Consider the following 13,823-nt stretch of genomic DNA (forward strand, 5'->3'; position numbering starts at 1 on the left):
AAAAACGCATGAGGCATGCCAAAAGCAAGCCAGTCCGTAAACAGCCCATGACCAATGACTGCCTAATGCTCCAATTAGAAAAAGCAAGGGAACTATACAAGTATGAACCAAATAGTTTACTATTCTTAATTACATCGAGGACCCAGATTGACATCACAGCACAAAGCATATTAAAAGACTGGGAATTAACGGTACCCTACCTCTCCTGATACTATTCTCAACTCTTTTCTGCCCTCCCCTAGGGTAAATGGAAAACACTCTCCATGTCAAGAAAATGACACACCTCGGGTTTGCTACTGAAGGTTTTACTGGCAGCTAAACGTTTTCAAGAAATCCATGATATAATCCTGCACTTTCATCTGGATATCTTCTGAGCCGCACAAGCCGAGTAAAGAGAACTAACCCGGCCCTTCTTAACCAATTTGACTTCCCAAAAATGTTACTATTTATTCCGACAACCGCAGGGCTAAAAGGTAAGGAGATTTAGCAAATTTTGCTAAAACTTCTTATAGATCCAAATCTTTGAGACATTTACTGTTTCGAATGCCTCTCAATGAGAATTGCTACGCCCCTATAGCTTCTTCCAATACCATAGAGTCCCTTGAGGAGCTTCTACCTTGGCTATCTTTAGATGTCTCTCACACTGAATTAATGGGTGATTTAAAAGCCCATTTTGGCATCCAGAGGCGCAGCAATTGTAAGTTATTTTTAATTTTTTGGAACTAGCAGCCTGTGTTATATTTCACTATAATTCAAAAAAAGGACATGATTTCAAAATTATTTGTTGCACTCCCCCTTGCAATACATCAACTCCCATACCCTTCTACTGGACTGATCACTGGGGAACTCCATTCTGCTGGGCTTCACGACTTTCTGCGGCCGCTTAGCCTCCTTGCATTGCTAGTAGATATATATATATATATATATATATATATGCCGCAGCGACCTTTTACAATGATTGCATTTTCAGGGAAGCAAATGTGGCAAAGGCCCTTATTCCATGCTTCCTGACTTGTCTGCACCAAAACCAAACGACTAGAATAGCACCAAAAAGAAATGCAAAGAGATGGTAGCATTTTTTTCAGATCAAAATAAGCGTCACTACCCCCAAAAGCAGCAGTCGTATACAGTCAAATATTCACATATTAATTTATGAACAAATCGATGATTCGGACCTTAAAAACACACTCGTGAAGAGCAAATCTACAAGCTCGTCTTTACATCTAGTACCAGAGGCAAGGGTCCCGTGCTTCCCAAAGGCACGACTAGTCAGCTTGCCAGACTGTATTGTACTGACAGTGGTGGCTGTGAAGGGATTGTTTAAACGTACAGGCTCTCTTAACTGCGACATGTGCAGGGAGAGTCTCCTAACTGCCTCTTCCCCTCACACTGTTTTTAGTTATCTGCAGCAGTATACTTCGCTACATTCAGGTGTGCAGGGATGTAGCAGGTGTGTGCGTAGTGGGAGCATGTTAGAATGGCTGACTGTGGGCAAATTGGAATCCATTTTGGAGTTCCAATGTGAAGATGGGCAACAACATAGAAGATGGAGGAAGCCTGTCTGACTAATAATGTATATTGCAGGGCCCCTTCAATGTATTTCTAAAGCTATTGCTCGTAGCCGGACTCCAGGATGTGGGAGAACAGTGGTTTCCTTAGAAGTGCAGAGCTAGCCCTTGTCATTGTTCTGCCCTGTTGTTTTCCCTGAGGTCTTATCATCAACAGTTCGAGAGTTGTAGGCTGTGCTTTACTTTGTGCCCGCGTTTTGTGTTTCTTGGAGCTGAAGTCTCCCAGTCCCACACACACTTCCAGTGACACTCACAGACAGAGATTGTGATTGGCCTGTCTGGACAGGGATACAGAAAAAGGCAGAACCGTGTACAAGCCCAAGAGATGTTCCCAGAAACTCCTTTACTGGAGTCTGCAACTATGGCATAAAAAGGGGATTTAAACCTCTAATCAGTATTGCAGAACTTCTCACTGACCGGTGCCCAGACAACAGGCCAGTGTGTTAACAAACTTCTTCATGATTCATAGTTGGTTTTCCGGATTGCTAGCTTCCCAGCCAGGTTTGGGGACATCACCTGGGAGTTAAAGGATTTCACCAGCAGTGCTAAGAACCCGCCTTGATTGAGGAGCCTGCCTTACTGATGAGAGTGAAGAACTGGGGGTGTTTCTGCAGGAGGATACTGCCCAGAAGATAGCCTAGCATTAGCTGCATGGTGGCAGAGATGTTCAGAAAAAAGACTGATCATGATCTACAAGCGACACCTGCACTGGAAAGCTCACGGAGAAATAGTCACGGTGAAGCATTACTGCGCTCCTCTACTTGCCACAAGCACTGCATCCACCAGTATCTTTGGAGTTTAATTTGCATCATACAACCGACCTTGGAAGACGGGACCATTTCACAACATGATACAAAAGTGGATTCTCCTCCACCTTCCAACTTTCTCTACTATACTCGTTTTCAGAGTAGTAGTGAAATTGAAGCTTTATTTTTAAGCATATCATTTCTACGACTGGTTTTACCAATTTTACTCTCCTTCTTCATCTCGGTTTGTTTTAACTTTCTACTTTTCTTACTTTCTTATACGTGCTTTACTTTTTTAAATATTAAAATTATCTGTTGTATCATTTCATGAATATTGTACAGTGATTTGGTTTAAAGCTCTATAATAAATCAAATAAATACACATAAAAAGGCAATTGAATCAAAGAGCAGATGAATAACCACATTCATCACCGATTAGTTTAAGACTGCAGGGGTATGCTGGTGAAAATAGGAAGACACCCTTCCACTAGAAGTTCTCTTGGAATAGAGAGCATCACAGCCCTTTAGGGTGGGGGAGAGAGAGAGAGCGGTGTGGTTGTGATTAAATTAATCAGAGATGTAAGGTCATGCCTATAAACCTACTCAGATTCTGGTCTGAGAAGGAAGCCTCAGAACTGTTTGGTAAGTCATTCCTGGGATTCAATGCCATACTACTGGCCAACTGTGCACTATATACGTGCCATAATAACAGAACAATAGAACTAATGTAAAAGGATAGACCGGTTCTGGTGAGGTGTTCAAACTCAGTGAGCTTACCTGCGTTTCTGATTGCCACAAAAATCTGAATCTTGCATGTAGTATGTAAGTTAGATTTTGTTTTGTTCCTTGAGAATCTCACAGAGGTAAAGCCTTCAATGTGAGCTGAAGATGCTAGAAAACATGCTGCATAGTGGAGGTCATAATTTCCTGATTATTGCAGGGAAATTAGAGTGAAACTCATGAGGATCTAGAGGTCTTTATAGAATTGAGAGGAAATAGTTGAACATGAAAGTTAGAATACCTTCTATCGGTTATTAGGAACTCCAAAAAAAAACAAAGACATCTTCGGTGGCTCTCACGCACAGATCTGTGAATACAGATTTTGCAGTTATGAATCATATTGACAGTCTCACTCTGAGAGAAATCGGAGGCTCTAAGGTAGGGAAAATTATTACTGACAATACATGATTTTTTTCAGAGAAAATCGAGGAAAGGGTTTAACCTCCCCTATTTTTTGGTCAAGCCTAGCAGCACGCATGCGCTGCTTTCTCAACATGCTGTTATCTACTCTGTGGACTTTAACCGCGTCATTCTCATGCCCATCACTTGTTCCTTGGGCTGTATTTCAAAATTCCCTTGATTTCATAGCTAAATGCATTACGTTTGGCCCGACTTCAGGCAGTTTTGTTACCACCTTACAGACTGACCCTATTACATGGATTATTGCACGATCAGCCATATACCTTAGTGTGGCACACTATTTTTTTTCTTTTGCTTTTCCACTTCGCGCTCCGTGGCTGTATGTTTTTTCTTCCTTGTTTTTGGGCATGCTGCTCTTTCTTTGTGGTGTCTGCGCCCAAAGCCTGCAAGCTGAAGGGAGGTCCTTTTTTTATTTATTTTATTTTTCTTTAAGTTTTATATAGTGCAAACTCGATCTGAGGAGCACTTTAAATGAGTTCCACTTTCATACAAGTTCAGCGGTCGAAAAATATACAAACTGGCGCATTTTAACCAGAAAAAACACAGAAATCCTCAATGAGGCTCTCCCGGAAAAGTGGGAGAGCCGATACTACATTATTCACTGCACAATGTTTTGCGGGGCATTTCTTTTGCAAAACATTTCTGCCCATAACTCAGCCTGTGGTGGCCTAGCTAGGACAATGGGACCACCACTGAAACGTTCGGCACGATTTGTGCTTTCTGTCTAGGCCAACTCTGGGTCCCCACGTTAAGTTGGGGGGACCCCAAAATAATAACATCTCCCACCATTCAGTGTCTTTTTAAGTTCCCCAATGATTGGAACTTTTGCTTTACAGCTGGGAGTAGTTTGTGTTTTAAGGGCCTTTATTGTAGTATTATTGCAGCAGGCCTGCTAGGCCTGAATATGTGTAAGGCACTACACCCTCTAAGAGCTAAATATATGGTTACACTGCATTACTTTCTGACATTCTCTTTTCATGTGATTATGCCCTCTAGGGGCTGGCTCCATGGTTACATGACCATGTTGCTTCCAAATGCTATTTTTATTGTGGTGCACTCTGTTCTGAGCATTACAGTCTAATGCCAAGTGTATGAAGGAATGCATAAATAGAAAGTTTATTTCTGATAAAGGTTTTTATTTGGTTTACATGATGACTGTTTATGTTGTATTGACCTCTCCTTATTGCAGTTATGACCATGATTCATGCCAACGTAACAATCTTATTACACTATGACTGTTTGAACACTCTTCATCTGTTTGGATGACCGTTCTAGGGGGTCATTAGTAGTTGCACAATGTCAGCTATGGTATGTTCCATCTGCCAATGTAATGTACTGCATGGCTAAATACCTACAAGGTCTGAAAGGCGAGACCTATTGGCTATGCCAATGCTTGTTTTTTGGTAAAGTACAGAAATTAGAAACCCAGGACTCCACTGGAATTAGCTCAATCAAATCCAATTAAAACTGTTCTAAAATCACTAAAATGACTTAAGGGTCAATATATTATCTCAAGAGTGACACACCCGGAGATGGAAGATTAAGGGTTGTGTTGCTATGCTGCACAGTAGAAGGAACTCATTATTCCTGGCTCTAAAGGATCTAAGTGATGCCCCATCGCTTCTGTAGTTGGTAGCAGATGTGCTTTGTAGTTCTGAGCTCTGAGGTGTACCAGCCTGTATTGAGGTTTTGCAGGCTTTTGCTGGTTTTGGCGTGGCAACTCTGTTGGTGCGGTTGGTGATCCAGGCCGAGAAGTTCTGGGTGGCCTGGTCAAGGTCTTCTGACGTTTTGGGTCATGTGGTGCTGATGGCCTGTGTCCACTGAGTCACAGTTACCTGGCCCCAGCTACGGTGGGAAGAGCTCTGGTGCTTAATAGACAGGTCATTACATCACAGTGAAAACATGTGCAGTAACCACTACAAAGATCTTATCCATGCAAGTATTAAATGTGTTGGGCCCATTCTGGGTTATCACAGATGATTTTAACTGTTCCTGCTGCTACGGTGTAGTTGCGGCGGATATATCCTAGTGGCAGAGTTGAAATAAATGGCCAGGAAATTCAGTGAATGTTCCCATAAATCCTGTAGAGGTACAGTTCTTCCCTTTTTAATTCACTTTTGGTCTAATTATCACATTTTCTGCAGAAAAGACAGACTTAGTCCAAGAACTATGGGAGATTTGGTCTAGTCGCATAACTACAGCCTCTAGAACCCAGAACCCTGGGTTTGAATCTCAGCCAAGACACGTGAATTAATATCATGTGAATCTCTTAAAATAACATAATCTCCCTGTGCCTAAAAATAGGATTAAGGGGAATTGCAATATGTCAAATATAAAGAAATTATGCACTTCAATGATGTAAATCCCAGTGTGAAGTGCACAGCCCTGTATTGTCTCTGAACACCTGCCATATATTACAGTGCCACTGTGCTTCCCAATTAGGTTTGGGCTTTAGAAATAACAATAAAGTACTATCTATTGTAGAAAGAAATCAGGTTCCAACCATACCTGTGTACTGTATCCAACCAACATTACCTAGGGGGTTGCTGATGGGGCTTGACAGACAGTTGCAACAGTTTGAAGATAGGGTCATGTATTCAAAAATACATGTGCCCTATCTTCAAACTGCACCTGCTGGGCACCCACATTAGTGGAGAGAACATACGGGTTCCAATTTTGGCCTACAAGCTGATTAAGAGTTTTTGTTAAATGTAATTGAAACAAGGTGGAGCCTGACAGACAATGATGTCTTAAGTACAGATCTTTAATTCTGCCCACACAGTTATTACGCATGAAGTCTGAACCATAATTCTTTTGTTATGAGCATCATTACCTTTCTTTGCATCTCATTCAAGACGTATGTGTATATGTCATCCCCATGAACCTTCTTGTATGATGTAGAACCCAGTGAATCTTCCTTGATAACTCCACAAAGTTTGCATCACTTCTGGCTTCAAAGCCCTACATTTCCGAGTCTAGTTGCTACCATTTTCTATCATTTTCTATCGTGCATCTGTATCTCATTCTTAAGAATCTAGGTGAAAAGAAGGTACTCTTATACCTCATCAACATTACCTAGAAACCACTACCAAAATGTTTTTTCTTTTGTTGTCATCTCTCCTACAGTATTTCGGGAAGGCTGGGCAACTTCTCCTTTTGGGTCCCTTTCTTACCCAACCACTTCTGGTCCAACTTCTCGCCCGAAATGAATGGTTACGCTACTGACAATAATTTGACAAATGTAAGGGCTGCCTGGTTAGGAGCTTGAGATTTTCACATAATACTCTTACTATCCATACCGCATATCTCATTTCCACAGCTCTGTTATCACCCTCCCTGCCTCCCTGTGGATTTCCCTTCCTTCTCTCTGCTTTCGCCTCTTATATACATCTATTTTTCTGCCCTTCTTCCAGTTTTCATTTACCTTTGTCAAAATGACAACTAATAGTTCAATTTCCGGTTTTGAGACACCGAAGAGATATGCCTACCTTTTGCCATTGTCTCTTTTCTACATCTACAAATAATAGAGTGACTGTTGCCTCGTTTCTGAGGGAGAGATCTTCCTGTTTCTTAGATCTTCGTTTCCTAATGATGGATGCCTTGGAATGTGTCTCAGGGAACAAGTCATTTGACAATGGAGAAATGGTCAAAGAACTTTTTGGATAAAAATAATAAGTTGTTTTTTTATAGCGCTTCATACCATACTTCGGTCGTTTCTGAGAACTTTAACAACTCTGAAAATATGAAAGCCTCTATTGGCATTGCTGTGGTTAAACTGAGTCCATTCGCTTTTCAAAAAGGAAAATAGTGGAAAAGGATTTTTTATTATTCAAATTAGAAATTTGTTTTAAAAAGGCCAAAAAACGAATGGCAGGTAAAATGATATAAATAATGAGTGACAAGCAAATAGTGAGAAAGCACTCATGCAGCACATACAAAACAAACGAAAAAGTGAAGGTGAAGTGGTGTGAAAAGCAGTGAACTTCACAACTTGACCATAAAAAAATGCAACAAATGTAATTAATGACTACTCACAATAGAATCTTGGCCACAAAATAGGCCTCCACGTATTAGATAAATCAGTACGGAGCAATAAGTAGACAGGTCGGGAACGCATGTGGTGTACAGGATCTAATCAAACGCCTATAGCCAAAGAAGTGTACTTTATCATATAGACAACAAGGTCTGGTAAGGTAATGCAGTACACAAAAAATGGGAACATGCTCCAAGGTGTACCTTGCTTTTGTAATATTATAATAAACAATGAATTATTCCCCCATTCCGAATCTGGTTTTGGGGGGCCAATCCCGTAAATCCTGGAGGCTCCACCATAGACCCCCAGTACTGCCAAACCAGCTCGCTGAGGCTTGCACTGCAGCTACAGCTGCTGCCACCTCACAGACAGGGTTCTTCCCTCCTGGGGTCTGAGCAGCTCAGTCCCAGGAAGGCTGAACAAGTCATTTCCTTTGGGAGGAGAGTGTTACACCCTCTCCTTTTGGAAATAGGTGTTACAGATTTGGGAGGGGTAGCCTCCCCGAGCCTCTGGAAATGCTTTGAAGGGCACAGATGGTGCCCTCCTTGCATAAGCCAGTCTTTACAGGTTCAGGGATCCTGCAGTCCCTACTCTGATGCGAAACTAGACAAAGGAAAGGGGAGTGACCACTCCCCTGTTCATCACCACCCCAGGGGTGGTGCCCAGAGCTTCTCCAGTGTGTCCCTGGCGTTAGCCATCTTGTTTTCCAAGATGTGAGGACACTCTGTAGATCTTTGAGTGGCCAGCGCCAGCAGGTGACATCAGAGACCCCTCCTGATAGGTGCATACCTGGGTAGGTAGCCAATCCCCCTCTCAGGGCTACTTAGGGTCTCTCCTGTGGGTTCCTCTTCAGATTCAGTTTGCAAGACTCCTCCAAGAATCCTCTGCATCCTCTGCTTGAGCTTCTGACCGTCGGATCAACCGCAGACTGCTCCAGGAACATCTGTAACTGCAACAAAGTATCCAGGACGACTCCTGTGACCTGCAACTTAAGCTCCAGCCAGCATTTGCAACAGTTTCCAAGGTGTGCACGCTCTGAGGACTCCCTGTCTTCACTCTGCACCAGAGGATCCAAAGGAATCTCCCGTGGAGTGACGGAGTCACTTCCCTGCTCCTGCAGGCACCTTCCAAGACGACAACCAGTTCTCTGGGACTCCTCTCCTGACGACAAGCATGCTCCCTGGAACACAGGTGCTGGACCAACACGACCCAGACTGTCCTAAGGTCCAGCTGTCTAAGTTTGGTGGAGGTAAGAGCTTGCCTTCCCACTTTGCGAAAATACCCCGTGCACCGCATCATCTCCTGCTCCTTGGGCTCCTGTGCGCTTCTTCCAAGAATCATTCGTGCAGTGTAGCCCAGGTCTCTCTCACTCCATCCTGCAACACACAACTCGCTGAGTTGTTCTCCAGTGGCGTGGGACCTTCTTTTGTTGTGCTGCACCAACCGCAATTTGCATCTTCTTTGTCCCCGTGTCCTGAGACTTCCGTAGGTGCTGCCTGGTCATCTGTGGGCTCTCTTCAGTCCGAGTTGAGGCCCCCAGGTCCCTTTTGGCTCCAGGCAGTGCCATTTTGACACAAACCGCTACCTTGCTTGAACCAAGGCTTGTTGGACGAATCCAGCAACGCAAACAGCCTGCATCCAACATCATGACGTGGGACATCTACTACACCACGCAGGAACATGCAGCCATCTTCTTGGTGCTCTTCTGCAGACTTCTTCTTACCAGAGAATCCTCTTTTGCACCATCTTCTAGATTGGCAGGGGCTCCTGTCCTTCCTGGAATCTTCTGCGACTTCTGGACTTGGTCCCCTCTCATCCCAGGTCTTAAGGTCCAGGAATCCATAATTTGTTGCTTGTAGTCTTGCTTGGTTCTTGCAATAACTCTTATCACGACTTGTAGTGTGTCCTGAAGAAAAGTGCAGTACTTTACTCCTACTTTCCTCGGCACTGGGGTGGGTTATTTACTTACCTTTGGCGTTTTCTTACACTCCCAGCGCCCCTCTACACACTACACTTGCCTAGCAGGGAATTTGTGATTCACATTCCACTTTCTTACTATATGGGTTGTGTTTCCCCTAGGCCTATTGCATTCTATTGTATTTTCTACTGTTTGCACTATTCTATGACTATTTACTTACCTGATTTTGGTCTCTAGTGTATATATTGTGTATAATACTTACCTCCAGAAGGAGTATTGCCTCTAAGATATTTTTGGCCTTGTGTCACTAAAATAAAGTACCTTTATTTTTGTTAACACAGAGTATTGTCTTTTATTGTGTATAAGAACTGTGTAACTATAGTGGTATTGCAAGAGCTTTGCATGTCTCCTAGTTCAGTCTAAGCTGCTCTGCTACAGCTTCCTCTAGACAGCCTAAGCTGCTAGAACAGTCCCAACATTTCACTAATAAGGGAAAACTGGACCTGGTATAAGGTGTAAGTACCTTTGGTAACAACTACAAACTAGGCCAGCCTCCTACAGGAGTCGCAGCAGCGTTGCACCTGGGTTGCAGGCCGCGGTCGTTGTGTGCAGCAAGGTCCACGGAGCGGGAATAGGCTGCGGCATCACTGAAGTCATTGCAAAGTCGCTGAATTCAGTGTACAAGCAGCTAGCAGTGGAGGTCTTTGTAGTTCCTGAGACCCCAAAACAGGAGGCAAGCTCAATCCAAGCCCTTGGAGAGCACCTTTGGGGGAAGGTAGAGTAATCCAGTCAGAGGCCAGCAGGTCAACAGCAGGGCAGCAGTCCTTTGCAGCAAAGCAGTCTAGTGAGTCCTTTTGGCAGCCAGGCAGATCTTCTGACAGAGTTTAGGTGCAGGTCCACAAAGTATTTGAGGTGGTGGGGTCAGAGACCCAGTTTATATACCCAAAAATGCCTTTGAAGGGGGGAGACCTCAAAGAGTGGTTTTGAAGTGCACAAGTTCCCCTTTCAGCCCAGTCCTTTCTGCCAGGGGGGTATCAGTCCATTGTTTGAGGGCAGGCCACTGGCCTTTGAAATGTAAGTGTCAGTCCCTCCACCCTTTCAGGCCAGGAAGGCCCATTCAGTATACAGATTAATGCAGATGTAACTGAGTGGCCTGTGTTTGTGGTTGTCTAGATGAAATTCACAAGGGCGCTGTCAACCAGCGCAGACCAGACGTTGACTGGAGGCTGTAAGGCACAGATGGTTTTAAGTACAGAGAAATGCTCAGTTTCTAAAAGTGGCATTTCTAAAATAGAAATTTTAAATCCAACCTCATCAGTAAGCAGGATTTTCTATTACCTTTCTGGCCATACTAAATATGACCTGGTTACCCCTTTCAGATCAGAATCTACCACGCAAAAAGTATTGGGGGCAGTCCTAATGCTAGTCCATAATAGGAGCGGGCCTCTCAGTAGTGGAAAATGAATTTAGGAGTTTTTCACCACCAGGACAAATAAAACACATATGTACATGTCCTGCCTTTTACCTACATATCACCCTGCCCTTTGGGTAACCTAGGGCCTACCTTATGGGTGACTTAAATGTAGGAAAAGGGGAGTTTAAGGCTTGGCAAGCACTTTTAAATGCCAAGTCGAAGTGGCAGTGAAACTGCACACACAGGCCTTGCAACGGCAGCCTGAGATATGGTTTAGGGGCTAATTATGTCGGTGGCACAATCGGTGCTGCAGGCCCACTAGTAGCATTTCATTTACCGGCCCTGGGAACATGTAGTGCACTTTACCAGGGACTTATAAGTAAATCAAATATGGCAATTGGGGATTAACCAATGTTACCATGTTTAAGGGACAGAGCATATGCGCTTTAGCACTTGTCAGCAGTGATAAAGTGCGCAGAGTCCTAAAAGCTGCAAAAACAGTGTCACAAAAGTAGAGGGAGACAGGTAAAAAGGTGGGGGATGACCACCCAAAGGCTGTCAGGTCTAACACATGGTAACCATGGACGCCATTTAGGGATTGTCAGGGGTCGCAACTGCGACCCCCAGCTTGCTCCTTGCGACCCGTGGCACTGCCTCTGCGACCCTTGGCCTGAGGTTGTAAAATTCTGTGTCAGTAGCACAGGGACAGCTCGTCCTCATGGACGTTGCTTAGGGTCCCACTTCCTAGCTTTTAATCAGTTGTTTATTACAGAAATAGTGAATACTAAATTATTCACTATTAGTGTAATAAAAAATGGAGTTCAGTTAGCTGGAATATGAACCTCCTTGGTAGCTGAGGTAAGTAAAAACACTTTTAAATATATGTTGTGTGCATGCTTGCGGGTGAGAGTGTGCTTATGTAAAAGAGAGTGTGTGTATGAGTGGTTGAGTGTTTGTTTAAGCATATGTGTGTGTGTGAAAGTAAAGACGAATGGTCTGTGATGTCACTTCCGCTGCCCCAGGCATTTTGGTGAACTGACGTCCATGATGGTAACTTGGGCTCATACATAATTGTCATATTTAATTTAATTATACGTCCCTAGTTAAGTGCACTCTAAGCACCCAGGGCCTGTAAATTAAATGCTACTAGTGGGCCTCTAGCACTGATTGTGCCTCCCACTTGAATAGTCCCTTAACCACGGCTCAGGCCTGCCACTACAGAGCCTACCTGGGCAGTTTACACTGCCACTTCGATTACCCTGTCTTTTGTGCTAAATGACGTAAAGCTGCATCAGCACTGCACTCACATTGCCTTTGTGAAAAAATCCTTTTGCGTGTGAACACTGCTCAGCACTGCTATTTTTGTTGCTTTACATCGAATGCCACCCCTTTGCATTTCACGAGTGCCCATGCTAAGGTTTAATTAATATAATAATTAAGACATTCTCCTGAATTCTTATGTGGAAACAGTGAACATACATGTTGGGCATCCCTTTGTACATTTGTGCATGCCACATATTCTTTAATAAGACACTTTTTAACAAAAAATATGAACGGTTGTGTGCTAAGCAGATAAAGGGAAATGTTTCCTTCTCTGTTCACATATTATGACAAGCCTTCTGTTTGCGGGGCACTCAAAGCTAAAAACAACAAATAGTACCTCGATCACATCTGGGGCAGCGGAGGGGCAGTAATTAAGTTGCATTAATCAGAGATTGATCCCTGCTCCACACAGAGAAACAGAAGTGATGCCAGGTGAGCCTTGACAAATTACGAGGCTGTAAAGAAGAGTGCCTCTCAAACCAACAAATGGTGAGCGACGGGCGGGCTCCCAGCTCTGTACTGAACACAGCAGTCTCTTGCAAGCGAGATGCATGCACTAGTGCAGGCACTCAAAGGCTCGACCCTAAAATAGGCTACATCATCTAAGCTGTAACAAAAGTGTTATTTTGCTCTTATAGACTGTAGACTTAAGACACGTCAAGACCAACTCACCGACTGTTTCACTTTTCTTATGTGCATATATGAGCGCCATGATAGAACACAGGGAGACCTCAGGGACATCTTTCAATAACACAAGTTCACGGATAGCCTCTTGAGTACGACCTGCAAAGAAAAGAGATTTTTTTATCAGCGGGATCTAGATTCTATCTCTTCTGTTTTCTGAAAGACAAAGCATAAAATTACACCCACAAACAAAAATACTTAATTGCATTTAAGCAGTTGCTCTGTCGCCTCTGTGGCATATAAATACCTGAAGGGCATGCAAACCATTCAATTAAACAAACACTAGCAAAGCCAAAAAGGATGGGTTTAATTAATGTGATAACTCATGTAACTTAGCATATTAGGACAAGACAGATGGGATGGAGTCAGCAGGAGTAGGGACTATAATTTGGAAGAAATCTTGCATTAAGATAAAAAGACAAGCACTGCAGAAGAGGTGGAAGGATACATCTAACAGCATTAGGAAAAAAAGATTAATAATCCATTGGGCTAAGCCAGGATGTAACTGACCAAGTTTTCAAGTCAATGGCTGAATGAGGCTAGCCAAGAAAGCCAACAGACGAAAGGGGAGGACCTAAATCGATCTCAGTCTATACGATGTAACTATTAGGTCTGCTTGACATCAGTGTTGTGAAAATCAAAAGTTAAAAAAGGTTGCCTAGTTATGCACAGTGTTTCTATGTCCTTTGAGCTTGACATCAAGGTTTTTGTGACATGGCTGATACCATATGTGCTATAGAAGCCTTAAATCACAAGGTATTAAGTCAGCAAAAGAGTTTGCATTTATGTTATACCAGATTAGTATGACATTTCTATCTGCACGTCTGTTAAATATATTCAGGGCCTTTATAATTATGTTAGTGGAATATGAAGTGGATTCATAGAGGCCTTTTCCCCATTAGCCGTTAATACGGCTATTTAACTGTTAACATAAATA

General features: G+C 43.2%; 1 protein-coding gene across 2 annotated transcripts in view; it reads right to left on the reverse strand.

The window, feature by feature from the left end:
- The window catches only part of TTC21A (tetratricopeptide repeat domain 21A), a 391,729-nt gene that overhangs the window by 346,216 nt on the left and 31,690 nt on the right, over positions 1 to 13,823 (reverse strand). For both annotated transcript variants that reach the window (XM_069211078.1, XM_069211079.1), the window contains exon 3: positions 12,875 to 12,985. In XM_069211078.1, the coding sequence (XP_069067179.1) occupies positions 12,875 to 12,985 (111 nt within the window). The remainder of the gene's footprint in view (positions 1 to 12,874; positions 12,986 to 13,823) is intronic.

This window comes from Pleurodeles waltl, chromosome 10 (assembly GCF_031143425.1).
Source record: "Pleurodeles waltl isolate 20211129_DDA chromosome 10, aPleWal1.hap1.20221129, whole genome shotgun sequence".
Classification (NCBI taxonomy): domain Eukaryota; kingdom Metazoa; phylum Chordata; class Amphibia; order Caudata; family Salamandridae; genus Pleurodeles; species Pleurodeles waltl.